Source organism: Myotis myotis, unplaced genomic scaffold (assembly GCF_014108235.1).
Source record: "Myotis myotis isolate mMyoMyo1 unplaced genomic scaffold, mMyoMyo1.p scaffold_m19_p_3, whole genome shotgun sequence".
NCBI lineage: Eukaryota > Metazoa > Chordata > Mammalia > Chiroptera > Vespertilionidae > Myotis > Myotis myotis.
The window spans coordinates 108,879,095-108,896,504 of NW_023416335.1; the positions used below are offsets into that span (position 1 = coordinate 108,879,095).

At 40.4% G+C, this 17,410-nt stretch overlaps 1 protein-coding gene across 3 annotated transcripts in view; it reads right to left on the reverse strand.

Annotated features, from left to right (window-relative positions):
* Window positions 1-17,410, reverse strand: part of IFT88 (intraflagellar transport 88) — a 176,384-nt gene that overhangs the window by 99,633 nt on the left and 59,341 nt on the right. For all 3 annotated transcript variants that reach the window (XM_036300081.1, XM_036300080.1, XM_036300079.1), the window contains exons 15-17: window positions 10,921-11,020; window positions 6,531-6,617; window positions 3,029-3,215 (exon numbers count right to left, since the gene is read on the reverse strand). In XM_036300081.1, the coding sequence (XP_036155974.1) occupies window positions 3,029-3,215; window positions 6,531-6,617; window positions 10,921-11,020 (374 nt within the window). The remainder of the gene's footprint in view (window positions 1-3,028; window positions 3,216-6,530; window positions 6,618-10,920; window positions 11,021-17,410) is intronic.

A 17,410-nucleotide genomic window follows, 5' to 3' on the forward strand; every position in this document is an offset into this window, starting at 1 on the left:
AAACCAGATAAAGACACTACAAAGAAAGAGAATTACTGGCTAATATCCCTGATGAACACAGATGCTAAAATCCTCAACAATATAATAGCAAATTAGATCCAGTAAATATATTAAAAAGATCATATACCATGACCAAGTGGGGTGTATTCTAGGGATGCAAGGCTGGTACAATATTTGCAAATCAATAAACGTGATACATCACATAAACAAATTGAAAGACAAAAATCACATGATCATATCAATAGACGCAGAAAAAGCATTCGACAAAATCCAACACCCAGTTTTGATAAAAACTCTCAGCTAAGTGGGAATAGAGGGAGTATATCTCAACATGATAAAGGCTATGTCTGACAAACCTACAGCCAACATCATACTCAATGGGAAAAACTAAAAGCATTCCCCATAAATACAGGGACAAGACTGGGAAGTCTGCTTTCACCACTCTTTTTCAACATAGTAAAGGAAGTCCTACCCACAGCGATAAGACAAGAAGAAGAAATAAAAGACATCCAAATTGGAAAGGAGGAAGTAAAACTGTCATTATTTGCAGATGACATGATACTGTACATAGAAAATGCTAAAGACTCCACCAAAAAACTACTAGATTTAAGAAATGAATTTGGCAATGTAGCAGGATACAAAATTAACATGCAAAAATTTATGGCTTTTTTATAAACCAATTAGAGGCCCGGTGCACAAAATCGTGTATGGGGGGGGGGTGTTCCTCAGCCCGGCCTGTGCCCTCTAGCAATCCGGGACCCTTTGGGTAGGTTCCCAAGCCTGGCCGGCAATCAGGGCCTATCGGGGCTTTCCTTCCCCTGGCTGCCAGCAGCTGGCCCCGCCCCTGCCACTGCCACCGCTTGCCATCTGTGCTGGGCTGCACTCCCTCCTCTGCCACTAGTCACCTCCCTCTGTGGGGGATAGGCATGGGGTGTGATCGCTTGGCTGGCCTGGGCCACCTTCTGTGGGGCAATCGATCACGGGGCCCCCAGATTGATTGCCCTGCAGAGGGAGGCCTCGCCCACCCGGCCAGGACTCCAAGATCGATCGCCACACAGAGCATGGCCTGGGCCTCCCTCTTTGGGGCGATCGATCATGGAGACCACCATTGATCACACTGCAGAAGTGGCCTGGGCCTCCCTCTGTGGGGTGATCGTGGGGTGATTGTGGGCCCCCCAACCAATTGCATCACACCTGCCTTGGCTGGCCTGGTGCCAGTGTGTGTCATAGCATGGTCGTTCTGCTGTTTGGTTGTTCGGTTGATTTGCATATTACTCTTTTATTATTATAGATAATGACTTCTCAGACAGAGAAACTAAACAATCTCATTTACCATTGCAACAAAAAAATTAAGATACTTAGGAATAAACTTAACCAAGGTGGTAAAAGACCTATACTTGGAAAACTACAGGATGTTGAAAAAAGAGATAGTGGAAGATATAAACAAGTGGAAGAATATACTGTGTTCATGGATTGGTAGATCTAGAACAAATACTCCATAAATTTATATGGAACAAAAAAAAAAAAGCCCTAATAGCTGCAGTAATCTTGAGAAAGAAGAACAAAGTTGGAGTAATCACAATACCAGATATCAAATTATACTACAAAGACACTATACTTTTTCAAAACAGCATGGTATTGGCACAAGAACAGGCATAAGAATTGGCATAAGACCAATGGAACAGAACAGAGACCCAGAAATCTACCCAAGCCATACAATGGAGTTAAGACAGTCTCTTCAATAAGTGATGTTGGGAAAATTGGACAGATACATTCAAAAAATTGAAATTAGACCACCGATATATACCATAGACAAGATAAACTCAAAATGGATAAGACTTAAAGTTGGGAAACCATAAAAATCCTAGAAGAAACCATAAGTAGCAAAATCTCAGACATCTCTTGTAGAAATATGTTTATGGATACATCTAGGGCAAAGGAAAAGTTTTAAGGATAAAATAAACAAATGGTACTATATCAACATTAAAAGCTTCTGCACAGCAAAAGAAACCATCAACAAAACGAGAAAGGGGCCCAATGTATGGGAGAACGTATTTGGCAATGATACATCTAAGGAAGGGTTAACATCCAAAATATATAAGGAACTCATACAACTTAACAAAAGGAAGACCAACAATCCAATTAAAAATGGACAAAGGACCTAAATAGACACTTCTTCAAAGTGGACACACAGAAGGCCAAGAGACATGTGAAAAAATACTGTGTTGCTGATCATCAGAGAGATGCAAATTAAAATGACAATGAAGTATCACCTCACACCTGTCAGAATGGCTACCATCAACAAATCAACAAATGACAAGTGCTGGAGAGGATGTGGATAAAAGGGAACCCTAGTACTGCTGGTAGGAATGCAGACTGTTGAAGCCATTATGGAAAATAGAATGGAGTTTCTTCAAAAATTTAAAAATGAAACTGCCATTTGACCCAGCAATCCCAACCTTGGCAATATATCCTAAGAATCCTGAAATACCAATCAGAAAGAATATATGCCTCCTTATGTTCATAGTACAGTTATTTACAATAGCTAAAACCTGGAAACAGCTTAAGTGCCCATCAGTAGATGAGAGAATAAAAGCGCTGTGGTACATTTACACATTGGAATACTATATAGCTGTAAAGAAGAAGGACCTCTTACCCTTTGAGACAGCATCGATGGACCTAGACATTATTATGCGAAGTGAAATAAGTAAGTCAGAGGAAGATGAATATCATATGATCTCATTTATATGTGGAATCTAATGAACAAAATAGGTCCAGAGTCATGGATGCATGGAACAGACTGACAGATATCTGAGGGAAGTGGGGAGGGGAGGGCGGGAAGAGATCAACCTAAGAACTTATATGCATATATGCATAGCCCATGGACACAGACAATAGTGGTGAAAGTCTGGGTGGGGTGGGAGCTGGGTAGAGGGGGTCAAAGGGGGAAAATGGGGGACATCTGTAATACTCTCAACAAAAATAAATTTTAAAAAGTACAAAAAACAACTTATCCTCTCTTACTTACCAATATTATAAAGTGCTTCAGTACAAGAAGAATCATTTCTCAGAGCCTCTTTATAGAATTCAGCTGCCTTCTCATAATCACCATTTGCAAACACTGTATTCCCTTTGTTAGTAAGAGCAGATGGATTATATCTATCAGAGTTTACAGCTAAATCTGCATAGCTGCTGGCTTGTGCAAAGTCATTTTCCTAAAGCACAAAACATATACAAATTATTTGAAGTTCATCAAATTTTTTTTTTTTGAGATTACAGATAGGAAAAACAGAAACAAGTATTTTACATATCTCCATTTGATAGGCTTATTCTACAAAAGATTTGTACTCATCAGCACTTTCAACTACCTAAGTGTCTTATGATTGATGTCTCCACGGTCTCATGTTTTGAATAACATCACTATATGTAGATGTTTCCATTTCAAATGCCCAAATTTCACATCAGTGTTTACTGCAAACCATGCTTCTTAAACCTCAAGTTCTAAAGTAGTTATGAAGGCATCACTGTCTGTCTATCCTGATGTAACTGGGTGGGTCACCTACTAGGTCCTACATTTCTAGCACTCGATTGTCTGCACTCCTTCATGCTGTCTCGCTGCCAAGTGCTCCATCAGGACCCTGCCATCATTCATGTGAGCCACGGGGACCTCTCAGTTCTTCGGTGGCGTGGCCTTTGGTGCCCTGTTGGCTTAGCTAAGCCAGGAGCCACAGTTCCCAGAACACCTTTACCTGTGTGGCTCTTGTCCAGAGTTGGCTGAAGGGAACTTCTAGAATATGAAGCAGCAGCCTTCCTCTCTGCGGGTCCTTTTCTGGCCATCAAATGCTTGTCTGATACAGAAATGCTTGGGTTCTAGCCTGTCCTCATTCACAACTACTCCACACCTGACTCTTCTTCCTGCCTACACTGTCCCTCCTGACAGTGGTGACCCAGATCCATGCTGTCTTGGCAGTGCACCAAAAGGAGGCAGCTGCTCCATGAAGTCCCCCTTGGGTGGCTTCTGGACATACTAGGCAATTCACTGACTGAATGGTAACCTCTGCTCAGGTCCCCAAACACCCCTTCTTCTCCTTAACCCCCACAGCATCTCCACTACTGTGCATGTTCTAAATCCCATATCCCTTCTCTTATAACACTCCCTGATGGAATTTCTGAAAAGTTGAGATATATTTCAAATATTTACCCTTTAAAAATGTACAGTTCAGTGGCATTTATATATTTCATGTCTTGGTGACAAGAGATCCTCAAAGAAATGGCTGCAGGGCAGAAATCAAATCAAGAATGTGGCTCTATCATCTTTGGAAACATTTCATATTTATGATGGTGCCTAACAGAGCCAACCTTCTCTCTCAGGTAGTATGTTTAGGACTCTGTTCCACAGCAGCCTCATACATCTATGGTAAGTAGAAAAGGGTCTGCCTTGAAAAGAATTATGGATGTGGCTTTGGGGGCATAAAGAACACCCCAATAAGATGTATAGAAAATTTCCAAGTTTTTAAGGGAGTTGGAATAAATAAAGTGTTGCCAGCTTGCATTAAAGGGACAGACATAGAACAAAATGAAAAAAGGCCTCTGGGTCCCCAATTTCTCTGGGCAAAAAGCAGGCTAAGAGAGTTAACCAGCTGCAAACACAGGTTGTTATTGATTTTTTTCTGTAAAAGTAAGGTGCTCTCGGAGGGTAGAGCCAAGAGCCAGAGAGACCAAAGGATTGGGGACTACCCACCAGGGATCAGAGCTGGGCCCTCATCAAAGATCACTCTCTTTTCCCATGTTCAGGGGGCACTGACCACAAGTGCTTAGCTGGGTTTCAGAACTGCTAGGAACTAATGCCTCCATCCCACCCCTTTTGGATAGGAGTGTCTATTACAGTTTTCCTAGCCTTATCTCACCATGGGTTATTAAGTGTACGGGGCAGATTACATTTTTTTTGTTGTTGTTCCCTGATCTTTAGATCAAGAGGATCTGTGTTTGATAAAGCTCAATCTCTATCTAGACCTTATGCAGTGGTTGGTCTTTCACTACGATGATGAGACTATGAGAGTGTTGGGAGGGGTATGTACATTTTGCATATGGAAAGGATGTGAATAACTAGGCCTGGAATGCAGGCAGTGATACACTCACTGTTAAAACAATGGCCCCAATGGATCACACTGACCAGTCTTCATGCCCCTGTATGTTTCTCTCCCATGTTCATTTTGCCCAATAAGATGACAAATTCAATGCACAAGGGAACTTGATAAACACCTGTGCACTTGGGTCTCCTCAATGGACCCTATCCCATGTAGGAAGTTTAGGCTCTCCTGCTAGAGAAGCGTTGTGAAGGACTGAGATGCCTGCCGACATTGGGCTTAGGGCTTCAACACATAATTTTTGGGGCACACAATTCAGTCCATAGCATCTATTATGAAAACTTATTATGCATAGAGACAATCATCAAATTTTATCTCTAATCTGACTTCCTGTCTGAGTACAGTGTTCCACATGCCTCAATGGCCATTTGAATTATATCACCATCACTACAAAAATTTTAAAAATATATTTAAGAACAAACTTGGCATCTGTCCCCCTAATCACACACTCCTCTGGACATGCCCCTGGCACCACTCTCATGCCAACAGAATAAAACACTGGGGTCCTTCCTCACCAGGGGTTTTATCTCCTTTCCCTCTTAACACATGAGGGCCATAACATCTTTCCACCATAAGAGAGGTTCTATGTGGCAACAATTCTCAATGTGCACAAACCAGAAGCTCTGAGAGGGACTGAAAGTGTAGTAGAATCAAACACAATGATCCTAAGTACCCCATCCCTCCCAGCTTTCTTGCCTCTGTGCTTTGTTTACTCCCTTAGTTTCCACACAAATGTTCCCTTCTCTTTTATCTATAGTCTGACTTTTAAGATCCAACTTCTCTCTGGGATTGTCCCCCAAATCCCTAAATTAAAATGCTATTTGCTTCCTCTGAATTTCTAAGCATTTAGTATCTCACATTAATTTGTTATTCTCTACTTTCAACCAACCTTTCTTCCTTCCTACTCTACCCACCTGCCACCTTCACTCTAAATTAAGAATGTTCCGTTTTTAGGAAGTTTTAGCCTTTTGGTATTCCCCATGATTGGCATCCATAGATGTTCAACTTCTGCTTGTTACAGATGACACTTTGACCTTACATAAGTCATATAACCTAAGATGTCACTTTTGTTATTACTAGGATCGAACTGAAATGTGTCTCCAGCTCATCTCCCAGGTCTACACTCTACAATTTCATGATGTGATGTTTCCACTACTTTTCACCCTCCCTTCTCCTCCTGAGATGGTCCTCTCACTCATGCCCATAAATTCAACCCCTAACCCAGAACTTTTCATGACCTGACCCTCCATATACGCCATACCACTGACATTCTGCATGTCCTCTCGTGAGCCTCTCCTTAGGCCAGCTAGCTCCTCAGGCAGAAATTTAGCAACATGAAAATACCACATTATCAACTCTTAGTTGTAAAAACATAAAACTTACCAAATAATACAGGAATGAGAGGTTGGTTGCAGCTGCACTTTTTACTCTACTGTCCTTTTTTTCAAACATTTTCAAAGTCTCTATAGCCTAGAAATAAAATATCTGAAAGTTATTACCAATGTAATATGACAGTGTTCAGGTTTACAGTTGGGGCAAGATTAGTATCTGAACTGTAGGAGCAGGGACTGAAAAAAGACAGCTTCATCAATATGTTTTAAAAAACAGATGACAAATTGAGAATTTCATTTGAGAATTAAAATTTATAAAAAATAAAATTACACTAAAAATACAGTAACTAAAATTAAGAATGGTCCTAGCTGGTTTAGCTCAGTGGATAAAGCGTTGGCCTGCAGACTGAAGAGTTCCCGGTTTGATTCCGGTCAAGGGCACATGCCCAGGTTTTGAGTTTGATCCCCAGTAGGAGGCAGCCAATCAGTGATTCTCATCACTGATGCTTTTATTTCTCTCTCCCGCTCCCATCCTCTATGAAATCAATTAAAAATATTTATGTATTTAAAAAATAAATAATAAAATTAAGAATGCAATAGATGGGTTTAATTCCATATTAGACACAGCAGAAGAGAAAGTAAATATCTAGCCTGTGAGTCTTGTTACACAGTTTCGTTTGCCTTGCATAATGGGGTGGGCCATAAGGTATTACCTAAAAGACATGATCCAATTTGCATTTTGTAAAATAATTCTAGAATTTCTGCTTCTGGCTATTAGAAACTAGCCTATAGAAGACCATTCTCCTACAGAGAACAATTAGAAAATTAAATAAAATACTGAAAATACTTTGTGAAGGCACTGGAGAGCTACAGAGGCAACCAGGATTTGAAGATAAAACAAGATCCCAGAAAATGTTCCAACTAAATACTAGTAAAATAAGCACAGAAAAATAAAAGGCTAAAAAATGTTCTTAGAAAAGACCATAAGAGACATATAGGAACAGAGTGAAATCTCATATAAACATGTTAGAGTAGGCGGCTAGAAAGATATGAGCTGGGAGAGGAAGCTGGGGCTTGGGAGAAAATATATGTGAGAAGCGACAAACTGAAAACAGACAATGGAGGTGGCAGGCCTCCATGTGAGGGGCAAAGATTTAGAGCCCTCCAGGATGTGGTCTAACTGGTGGAGAGCACCTAGATGAAGAGCCTTATAACTTATAGATACATTGCTTTGAGACATGAGGGAGAGGGTGACTTGCTCCTTGCCTAGGGGCGTTCCAGCCTAGGAGTAAAAATCCTCTAACTCCCAAATATCAGGACACTCGGTTTGGCCTCAGTCAGCTGAGCTGCCTGCTCAGGGCACTTGGTTCGGTCTTGCTGGCTGAGTTGCCCACTCAGGTCCTGAGTGTATTTCTTTCCTACAAATAAATCCTCACCTGCTTTTGCTATTTGTTGTCTCTTGCTTGGATTCATTCCTACAAGCAAGACAAGAACTGGGGGGCACAGAGTACTGTCTCTGGCCAGAGCTTACCTAGGCCAGAGATGGCCGCCCCCCCGCCCCCCTTGACCACCACTGACAAACATAACTGGAATTCCAGAAGGGGAAGAAATACAGAAAATGATATGAAGTAGACACAAACAGAAGTACATTTTAAAGCCATGAGAAATCAAAGTACACTTTTAACCACCTAGAGGTCTGAGATAATCGTAACCAAACTGGACATTTGGAATGGCCAGACACCTTGCATGAAAGGTAAATGAGTTATCAAACTGGAAATTACCGAGATATATCAGGGTGTAAAAAAAGAATTAGAAAAAGATGATGGGTCTTCCTTCCTCCTTCCTCCTTCCCTCCCTCCCTCCCTCCCTCTCTCCTTCTTTCTTCCTTTCTTCCTTCTTTTCTCCTCCCTTCCAAATGCATTTACTGAGTAAAAAATGCTTTGCCTTGTTGTGCCTCCTGCTCCCAGAGAGCACTGTGTCCCAGCAAAAGTCCTACTTGAGCTTTGACAATGGCCATCAGCCGCTGGTATTGAAAATACCTGACCTATACGCTGTTCAGATGTCTGAACTCAAACGAAGTACCATGAAACATAGTTGACTCAATGTTTTTAAGGGCAGAAGATTTAAAAATAGTAGATTCCATAAGCCTTGGTTATAATATAAGTAAATAATAATTATTTTCAGGGTGTTTTTTTTATTACTTTTAAGAAAACTGTTGGGAGTTTCTAGGCCAACAGTTTATAATTCCACAAAGTAAAATCTGGAAGAAAAAAACCTAAACATGCCCTTGCTTTTGTGATTCTCTTTCACTTATGTTCTTGAACAAGTCCTCTATTAAACTGCCAAGAAGCTCCTAAAACCTATATCGGAAGTGACTGCTGCTTGTACTGCACACCAGTGGAAGTCACCTTATTGACCCCTCACTCAGTCTCCATACTATTCATCGAAAAGCCACTATTTATGTAAGTTTATAAGTTGCATTTCACTTTGAATAAGAATTGAGATGTTTTTATCTTTACTTTCAGATTATGTCACAAATGTATGTGCTAATTTAAAACATAAGTCATGTGAACAGGAATTAACACACAGCCATTAACTTCTGAAGTCACGTGAGAGGGAAAGAAAACTCCCTAATTGAAAAGAAAGCAGAGATTACATTCTGACTTAAAATACAGGTAAAGAGATTGTTATTAAAGCCTTGAACTATGGTAATACATTGTTAAATCTTTCTGAAAAGATCATTTAAAAATGAAATATTGAGAAAATTGGCAAACATTTTTTTTCTATTTTGTGACCTATTACAGTACTTATCACACAAACAAAAACTATTTCTTTTGATCCAGAGATGACCTCAGCAGGATAACAAAGAACAAGCTGTCTCCCTTCACTTCCATTCAAGCAGCATGACAGCAGCATTAAAGAGCTATCAGTGGCACTTTTAATGACCAACAGTGTAATGATCAAATAAAAGAATAGATATAAAGACCCTTTGAAAAGTTTTTTTAGTGCTTTACAAATGCTAAAGCAATTTTTTAAATCCTCACCCGAGGGTATTTTTTCGTTTGATTTTTTTTTTTTTTTTTTTTTAGAGAGAGAGTGGAAGGGAGGGAAAGAGAGAGAGAGACACATCAATTGGTTGCTTCCCACACACTCCAACTGGGCTGGGGATGGAACCTGCAACCCAGGCACCTCCCCTTGACTGGAAATCAAACCTTCCATCCTTCGGTGCTCGGACCAACACTCTAATCACTGGCCCACACCAGCCAGGGTGCTAAAGCAATGTTAAGCACGCTAAATTCATATACAAAATGGAATCAGTCCATGGCACTGCACTGTATTAATCACGTATTCATAACATGAACACTGGAGTCGATGGCATTCTCCTCACTGCTCTAGAAGTGACTAGAAGGAGTTAGTGATTCCTATAGTCTCCTAGAAAAAAGGAGGGTCCTTCAGTTGGAAGAAAGCCTGAAAACACAGGCTTGGGATAGGATGTTCTCTGGCCCTTGCTCTCTGGGTCTAAACTCAGAGGAGCTGAGTTTTCTGGTTGCTGGCACATATGACACTTACCATTGGTTTGATAAACTAGAATATCAAGTTTCATTCTGTTTATTCTCTTTTGTCCCCTTCCCCCTCTTATAAAGCTGTCTATTCTGGTTTGTCAACTATGTCTCACCTGTTCCACCTTCACCCAAGGCAGCAAGAAAGGAGTGGTACAGTGAGAGATCCTGGAGGATTCTGAAACTGTGTGATCAGTAGGACCCTTTTAGGCGCAATGCAACATCAATAAGAAAAACAAAAACAAAACAGAGAGCAAGTGAAAACAGTGGATGGGAGCACCAGGCTGCCATTCCAGGTCCTGGACTTCTTTCTCATACACATAATACCTAATTCTGAAAAACCTTACAGCTTCAGGCAGCAGCCTGAAAACCTCTAGGAGAAAGTTGATCTCTGGACTAGAACATAGTTTAGTAATTTAGTAAGCAATCATGTTTTACCTAAAAAGCATTTACATTTTAAGAAACAGGACTGCCCTGGCCAGGTGGCTCAGTTGGTTGGAATGTTGTCCCATGCACCAAAAGGTAGCAGGTTCAATTCCTGGTCAGGACACATACCTAGGTTGCAGGTTCAATCCTAGTCGGGGTGCATACGGGAGGCAACTGATTGATGTTTCTCTCTCATATCGATGTTTCTCTGTCTCTCTTTTCCTCTCTAAAGTCAATAAAAACATGTCCTAGGGTTAGGATTTAAAAAACAAACAAACAAAAAACAGGACAAACTGGTCAAAATTCAAACAAAGTATCATACTAATGGAAATTATGGTCAGATAGAAGTCACCCAACTTCAAAATATTCAGAGGTAACATTATTCTAGAGAGGAGTTTCCCAATACTATTGTTTTGTTCCATTAACATGAAATTTCATCTAAGTTTTTAAACTTACTTGGTTAAAGTCCTTTTGTCTCAAATATGTAATTGCTTTGTTTATTTCCAGGTCATTTGCTAGCTCTACATATTGAGAAGCTTTCACAACTTCGACACACCTATAATGTAAAGTGGGAAAAAGGTTATTTTGTTTTAGTATTTTTTTTTTTTAATATATTTTATTGATTTTTTACAGAGAGGAAGGGAGAGAGATAGAGAGTTAGAAACATCGATGAGAGAGAAACATCAATCAGCTGCCTCCAGCACATCTCCCACTGGGGATGTGCCCGCAACCCAGGTACATGCCCTTGACCGGAATCGAACCTGGGACCTTTCAGTCTGCAGACCGACGCTCTATCCACTGAGCCAAACCGGTTTCGGCTTTTGTTTTAGTATTTTGTTATTGTTTTCTTAAATGTGACTTTTGAAAAAAATTTTTTAAGTGTCCCTAGTGTTATGTAAGGCTAAGTACTTGCTTTGTTCCAATAATGGCATTAAGTTACTGAATTCTTTAGTTCTCAAATGATTTCCTCACCCAATTTTTCACTAGCCTGCTGTCATTTCTAAATATTTATGGTATTTTAAGTGAAATTGGATTGATAGCTACATTCTGATTTTTTCATTTACTAAAACAATTTCCAACATGTAAAATTGTTTTTATATATTTTTTTCATCTTAAATGATGTGATGGTGAGGAAAATTCAAAAGAAACTATAGAACATATTTAATTTTTTTGAGTTCAAACTTGAACAGACAATTGTAGGTCTGTTGCCCAAAGCACACAGAATGTCTATTTTTTTCTCTTTACAGTATAGTAGGCACTGTGCCAATTCTTTACAAGCATTGTCACATTTAATCCCCATAACAACCTTGAATGACAAGCATTGTCTCTACTTTATGGGTAGGAAAATGGAGACCTGAGCCCACACAGGTAGGAAACTGTAAAGAATTTGAACCCAATACCCATTGTACGAAGACCACTGGTCTTAAAATTGAGGTCAATTGAGATCAATTTAGGATTAGTTAGATTAATTAACATGATTAATTTAAAATATGATCATGAACCTTATTTAAAAAAACATAATAGAAAAAATACCAATGGGCATTGTACATAATAAGGGCAAGGACTGTTTCATGAACTCTCTATCTCTCTCCCTTCCTCTCTGTAAAAAATCAATAAAATATATTTAAAAAAACAAAAACAAAAAAAAAACAAAAAAACAATGGAAAATATATTTCTTACTGAAGGTCTGGTTACCAAATGTTTCAAAGCCACTGGCCTAGACCAATAGTTTAAAACTATTAAAGCAGATCTCTTTCTTCAAGCAGAATCTTTTTACTTTAATCTTGATTTATAAAAGAGACCCTGTGCTTGAAGTGGGGAGAGAGGACTTGATGCCCCGCCTGCTCAGTGCTCCTTTCAATGACCCTCTGTCCCCAGCCCCACCCAATAAATTAACTTGTAGACAGGGCTAATGAAACTTCAAGAACTCCAATCAAATAATCTGGAAAACACTGATTCAGTTATGTATTCAGCAAACATTTTACTGTCTACTGTACATCAGACATTATGTTTGGTACAGGGATGTAAGTATAAGTAAAGTAATGTTCATGCTTTTATGAAGGAAATAGGCCAGTGAAATACACTGTGTGAGAACTGTTGTAAAGAATACAAGAATACAAGAACAGATCATCTAGACCAGACTGGGGAAAGGAGTTCCAGAGATATCTGCACTCAGTTTGAAGAACAAGAACTGAGTTGGCAAAAATGAGAAAGGTGCCTGGCTGGGTGACTCAGCTGGTTAGAGTGTTATCCCATATGCCGAAAGGGTTGTAGGTTTGATTCCCAGTCAGAGCACATACCTAGGTTACAGGATCCATCCCCAGTTGGGAGCGTGTATGGGAGGCAACTGATCAATGTTTCTCTCTTACACTGATGTTTCTCTCTCTTTAAAACCAGTAAACACATCCTTGGGTGAGGATAAGAAGGAAACAAAAGAGCCCAGCTGGTGCAGCTCAGCAGTTGAGTGTCAACCCCCAAACCAAGAGGTCACCAGTTGGATTTCCGGTTGGGTTGTGGGCTCTATGCCCTATGGGGGGAGGGGGTGTGTGTGTGTGCAGGAGGCAGCCGATTGATGTTTCTCTCTCATTGATGTTTCTATCTCTCTATCTCTCTCCCTTCCTCTCTCTAAAAAAAATCAATAGAAACATTTTTTATTTTTTTAAAAAGAAAAGAACAAAACAAAAAACAGGAAGGGCATCCCAGGAAGGGGGTTAGCATGTGCACAAATGTGGAAGACAAAAAAAGCAGGAACTATTTAAGAAATGGATTAATTCACTGTGGTGCCATTAACAAATCAAGGGTCTCAAAGACAAATGCATCATGCTCCCCTGCCTTTCTTTCTCAAATGGGGTTCTGCAAAGAAAAATTATTTGAGTAATTTTCCCACAATTTTCCTAAGGATGGTACATAGCTCTCACCATTCTAGTTGCATAAGATGCCTCAGAACCTCAGGACTTAACTGTAGGATTCTATGTGAGAAGGGCTGCTAGCGTTTGCCCTTTTAAGAACACTCTTCTCTCTACTTAGAATGTCCTCCCTTTTCCCTGCTTTTATCCTTACTAACCCTATACTTTAAAAAAGTTCCATGTGTCTCCTGGACATTTCACTGTGTCACCCCATGCCCCAACCCACCTCAGTACCAGGCCAAATGTTTCAAAGCCTCTGCCCTAGACCAATAGACCAGCCAAGGGCAGCTCCCATAGATTCAGGTTTCTGGTCCATCTAAGTGCCACAACAACCTCTACTGACCCAACCTTCAAGTCAGTTCCTGAGGGCCCCAGCTAGAGGCCAACTCCTGTAGCCCCAGACTCCAGGACTGCTCTGGGGCTAAGCTGGCCCATGTAGCCCTAGCTTCCAGGTAGACTCCTGCAAAACCAGGCTCCTGGTCTATGCCAGTACCAGACCAGCCTCTGGGGACCTAGATGCTGAACCCACCCCAGTAGTCCCTAGTGCCTGATTTGCCCTTGGGGACCTAGAATCCAAGTGTGTCCATGCAGACCGAGGTCCCAGCCACATAACCACAGATTCAAACACAAAGCCTGTCCCAATTGACCCAGGTGCACCCCTACATACAGTACTAGGCAGGTCCCTGTGTACCTAAGCACTAGGCCTGCTGATCTGCTAATTCAGCCACCAGACCTGCCTACCCAAGTACCCCAGCAGTCTGCTGGCAAACACCACCAGATGGTACACCCAGAATCTCTGCACAGGCTGATTGGTGAGGGGCTTTGCCCAACAGAGTCAATCTGTAAAGACTGGAAGAGGTTCCAACTTCCTCAAATATACAGACACCAACACAAGGGCACAAGGATCATAAACAATGAAATATATTATCACCCAAGGAAACTACAGTGGGGCCTTGACTTACGAGTGTCCCGACTAACAAGTTTTTCGAGATATGAGCCGTCTCTCGGCCAATTTTTTGCTTTGAGTTGCGAGCTAAAATTCGGGTTACGAGCCAGCTTCAGACACCCCACTGCTAGTTGGCGCAGTGAACGTCACAGTCAACGCCACAACATCAGCCCAGCATCATGTGTCTCACTCGTCCACTTTTTGATTTGACATATGAGTAATTTGAGTTACGAGCTCCATCACGGAATGAATTAAACTCGTAAGTCAAGGCCCCACTGTAGCGACACTAATGAGTGACCATAAAAAATGGAAATCTATTAACTGTCTGACAATAAATTCAGAATAATCTTCTAAAGAAACTGAGTCAATTACAAGAAAACAGACAACTAAATGAAATTAGGAACACAGTGAGTTAATAAAGAAATTCAACAAAGACATAGAAACCATTAAAAAATAAACAAATCCTAGAGTTGAAGAATACAATTACTGAACTAAAAAATTCATAAAAAGCTTCAATAGGAGACTCAACCAAGCCAAGAAAGAATTAATGAACTAGAAGACAGGTCATTTGAAATAATCAGTCAGAGGAGCAAAATAGAGAATGAATAAGAGTAAAAAATTCTACATGCATTTTGGGATATCATTAAAAGAAATAATCTACGTATTACTAGAGTCCAAGAAGAACAAGAGAGGGAGAAGGAGCAGAGAGCTTATTTTAAAGAAATAATGGCTAAGAACTTCCCAAATCTGGAGAGAGATTTGAGCATCCAAGTTCATGAAGCTAATGGGTAACTCCAAAATTTTAACCTAAAACAATCTTCTCTAAGACACATTATAATAAAACTGGCTAAAGTTACACACAAGAGAAAATTTTAAAATCATCAAGAGTAAAATAATTACTTACATATAAGGAATCCCCATAAGGATTTTAGCAGATTTCTTAGCAGAAACCTGCAGGTCTGGAGAGTGGGATGATATATTCAAATTGCTAAAAAAAAAAAAAAAAAAAAAAAAAAGAAAGAAAGAACAAGAAAAAGGGCAACCAAGAATACTTTACCTGGCAAAATTGTCTTTCAGAAATGAAAAATAGATTTACCAAATGAACAAAAGCTGAGGGAATTCATTACCACTAACCTGCTTTATAAGAAATGCTGAAAGGAGTTCTTTAAGATGAAATGAAAGGACACTAACTAGTAACATAAAAATATAAAATATACTGGAAAAGGTAACTATATAGTCAAATTCAGAATACTTTAATATTTTATTATGGTGGTATGTCAATCACTTAACTCTAGTTTAAAGGTTGAAAGAAAAAAGTATTACAAATAAGTATAGCTACAAGAATTTGTTAATGGATACACAATATAAAAAGGGGTAAATTATGACATCAAGATCAAAATTATGGGGAGTGTAAATGGATAGCTTTTCTATGCAATTCAAGTTGTTATTAGCTTAGAATAGACTGTTATATCTATAAGATATTTATGTAAGCAAAAACCTACAGTAGATACACAAAACAGAGAGAGAAGGGAATAAAACCATACCACTACAGAAAATCATCAATTCACAAAGACAGCAAAAGAAAAAGGAGGAAGAAGAAACAAAGCAACTACAAAAGAACCAGAATGCAATATGATGGCATTAGTGCCTATCAATAATTACTAATTAACCTATAAATATTCTTAGCTATAAAAAATTACTTTCATTCGCTTACAAGAAGGCTTGCGGGAGAACCAAGATGGCGGCATAGGTTAACGCCGGAGTTTGCTGCTTTGAACAACTACTTCAAAAGTGAAACTAAAAGACGGAAGGGACATCACCCAGAACCACAGGAACGCTGGCTGAGTGGAAGTCCTACAACTAGGAGGAAAGAGAAATGGATACGGACACTCAGAGGAGGCGCAGTGCTGAAGTCAAATTCTGAGGTGCGGAGTGCGCGGAGCCGGCTGGCAGCGGAGGGCGCGGTTGGCGTTTTCAATCGGGAGGGAGTCACAGACTCTGAGCTCCAGATACAGGCGAGTCTTTAGTGACCCAGACTCAAACGGGAGAAGCGGGACTGTCTGGCTTCGGTCAGAGCGAGTGCAGCTTTCTCTCCGAGCTATGCAGCGGGTGCTGGGACTCAGAGAGGCAGAGCCCCTGGGGACAGGACTGAGAGCCGCCATAACTGCTCTCTCCAGCCCACCCTGTTGATCCTGTGCGACCCGCCCTGCTCAAGCCCTGCACAGAGGCATTTGCCGGATAGCCTCAGGCAAAGGCTAGATTAGCACCTCCCTAGAGGACAGAAGTTCTCTCACTGCTGACACAGCTGATTCTCATAGCCACTTGGCCTGGAGGTCAAACCCTCTCTGGTATTAGCTACAACAATCAAGGTTTAACTATAAGACTGCGCACAAAGACCACTAGGGGGTGCACCAAGGAAGCATAACAAAATGCGGAGACAAAGAAACAGGACAAAATTGTCAATGGAAGATATAGAGTTCAGAACCACACTTTTAAGGTCTCTCAAGAACTGTTTAGAAGCCGCCGATAAACTTAATGAGATCTACAAGAAAACCAATGAGACCCTCGATGTTATATTGGGGAACCAACTAGAAATTAAGCATACACGTACTGAAATAACGAATATTATACAGACTCCCGACAGCAGACCAGAGGAGCGCAAGAATCAAGTCAATGATTTGAAATGCGAGGAAGCAAAAAACACCCAACCGGAAAAGCAAAATGAAAAAAGAATCCAAAAATGCGAGCATAGTGTAAGGAGCCTCTGGGACAGCTTCAAGTGTACCAACATCAGAATTATAGGGGTGCCAGAAGATGAGAGAGAGCAAGATATTGAAAACCTATTTGAAGAAATAATGACAGAAAACTTCCCCTACCTGGTGAAAGAAATGGACTTACAGGTCCAAGAAGCGCGGAGAACCCCAAACAAAAGGAATCCAAAGAGGACCACACCAAGACACATCATAATTAAAATGCCAAGAGCAAAAGATAAAGAGAGAATCTTAAAAACAGCAAGAGAAAGAAACTCAGTTACCTACAAGGGAATACCCATAAGACTGTCAGCTGATTTCTCAACAGAAACTTTGCAGGCCAG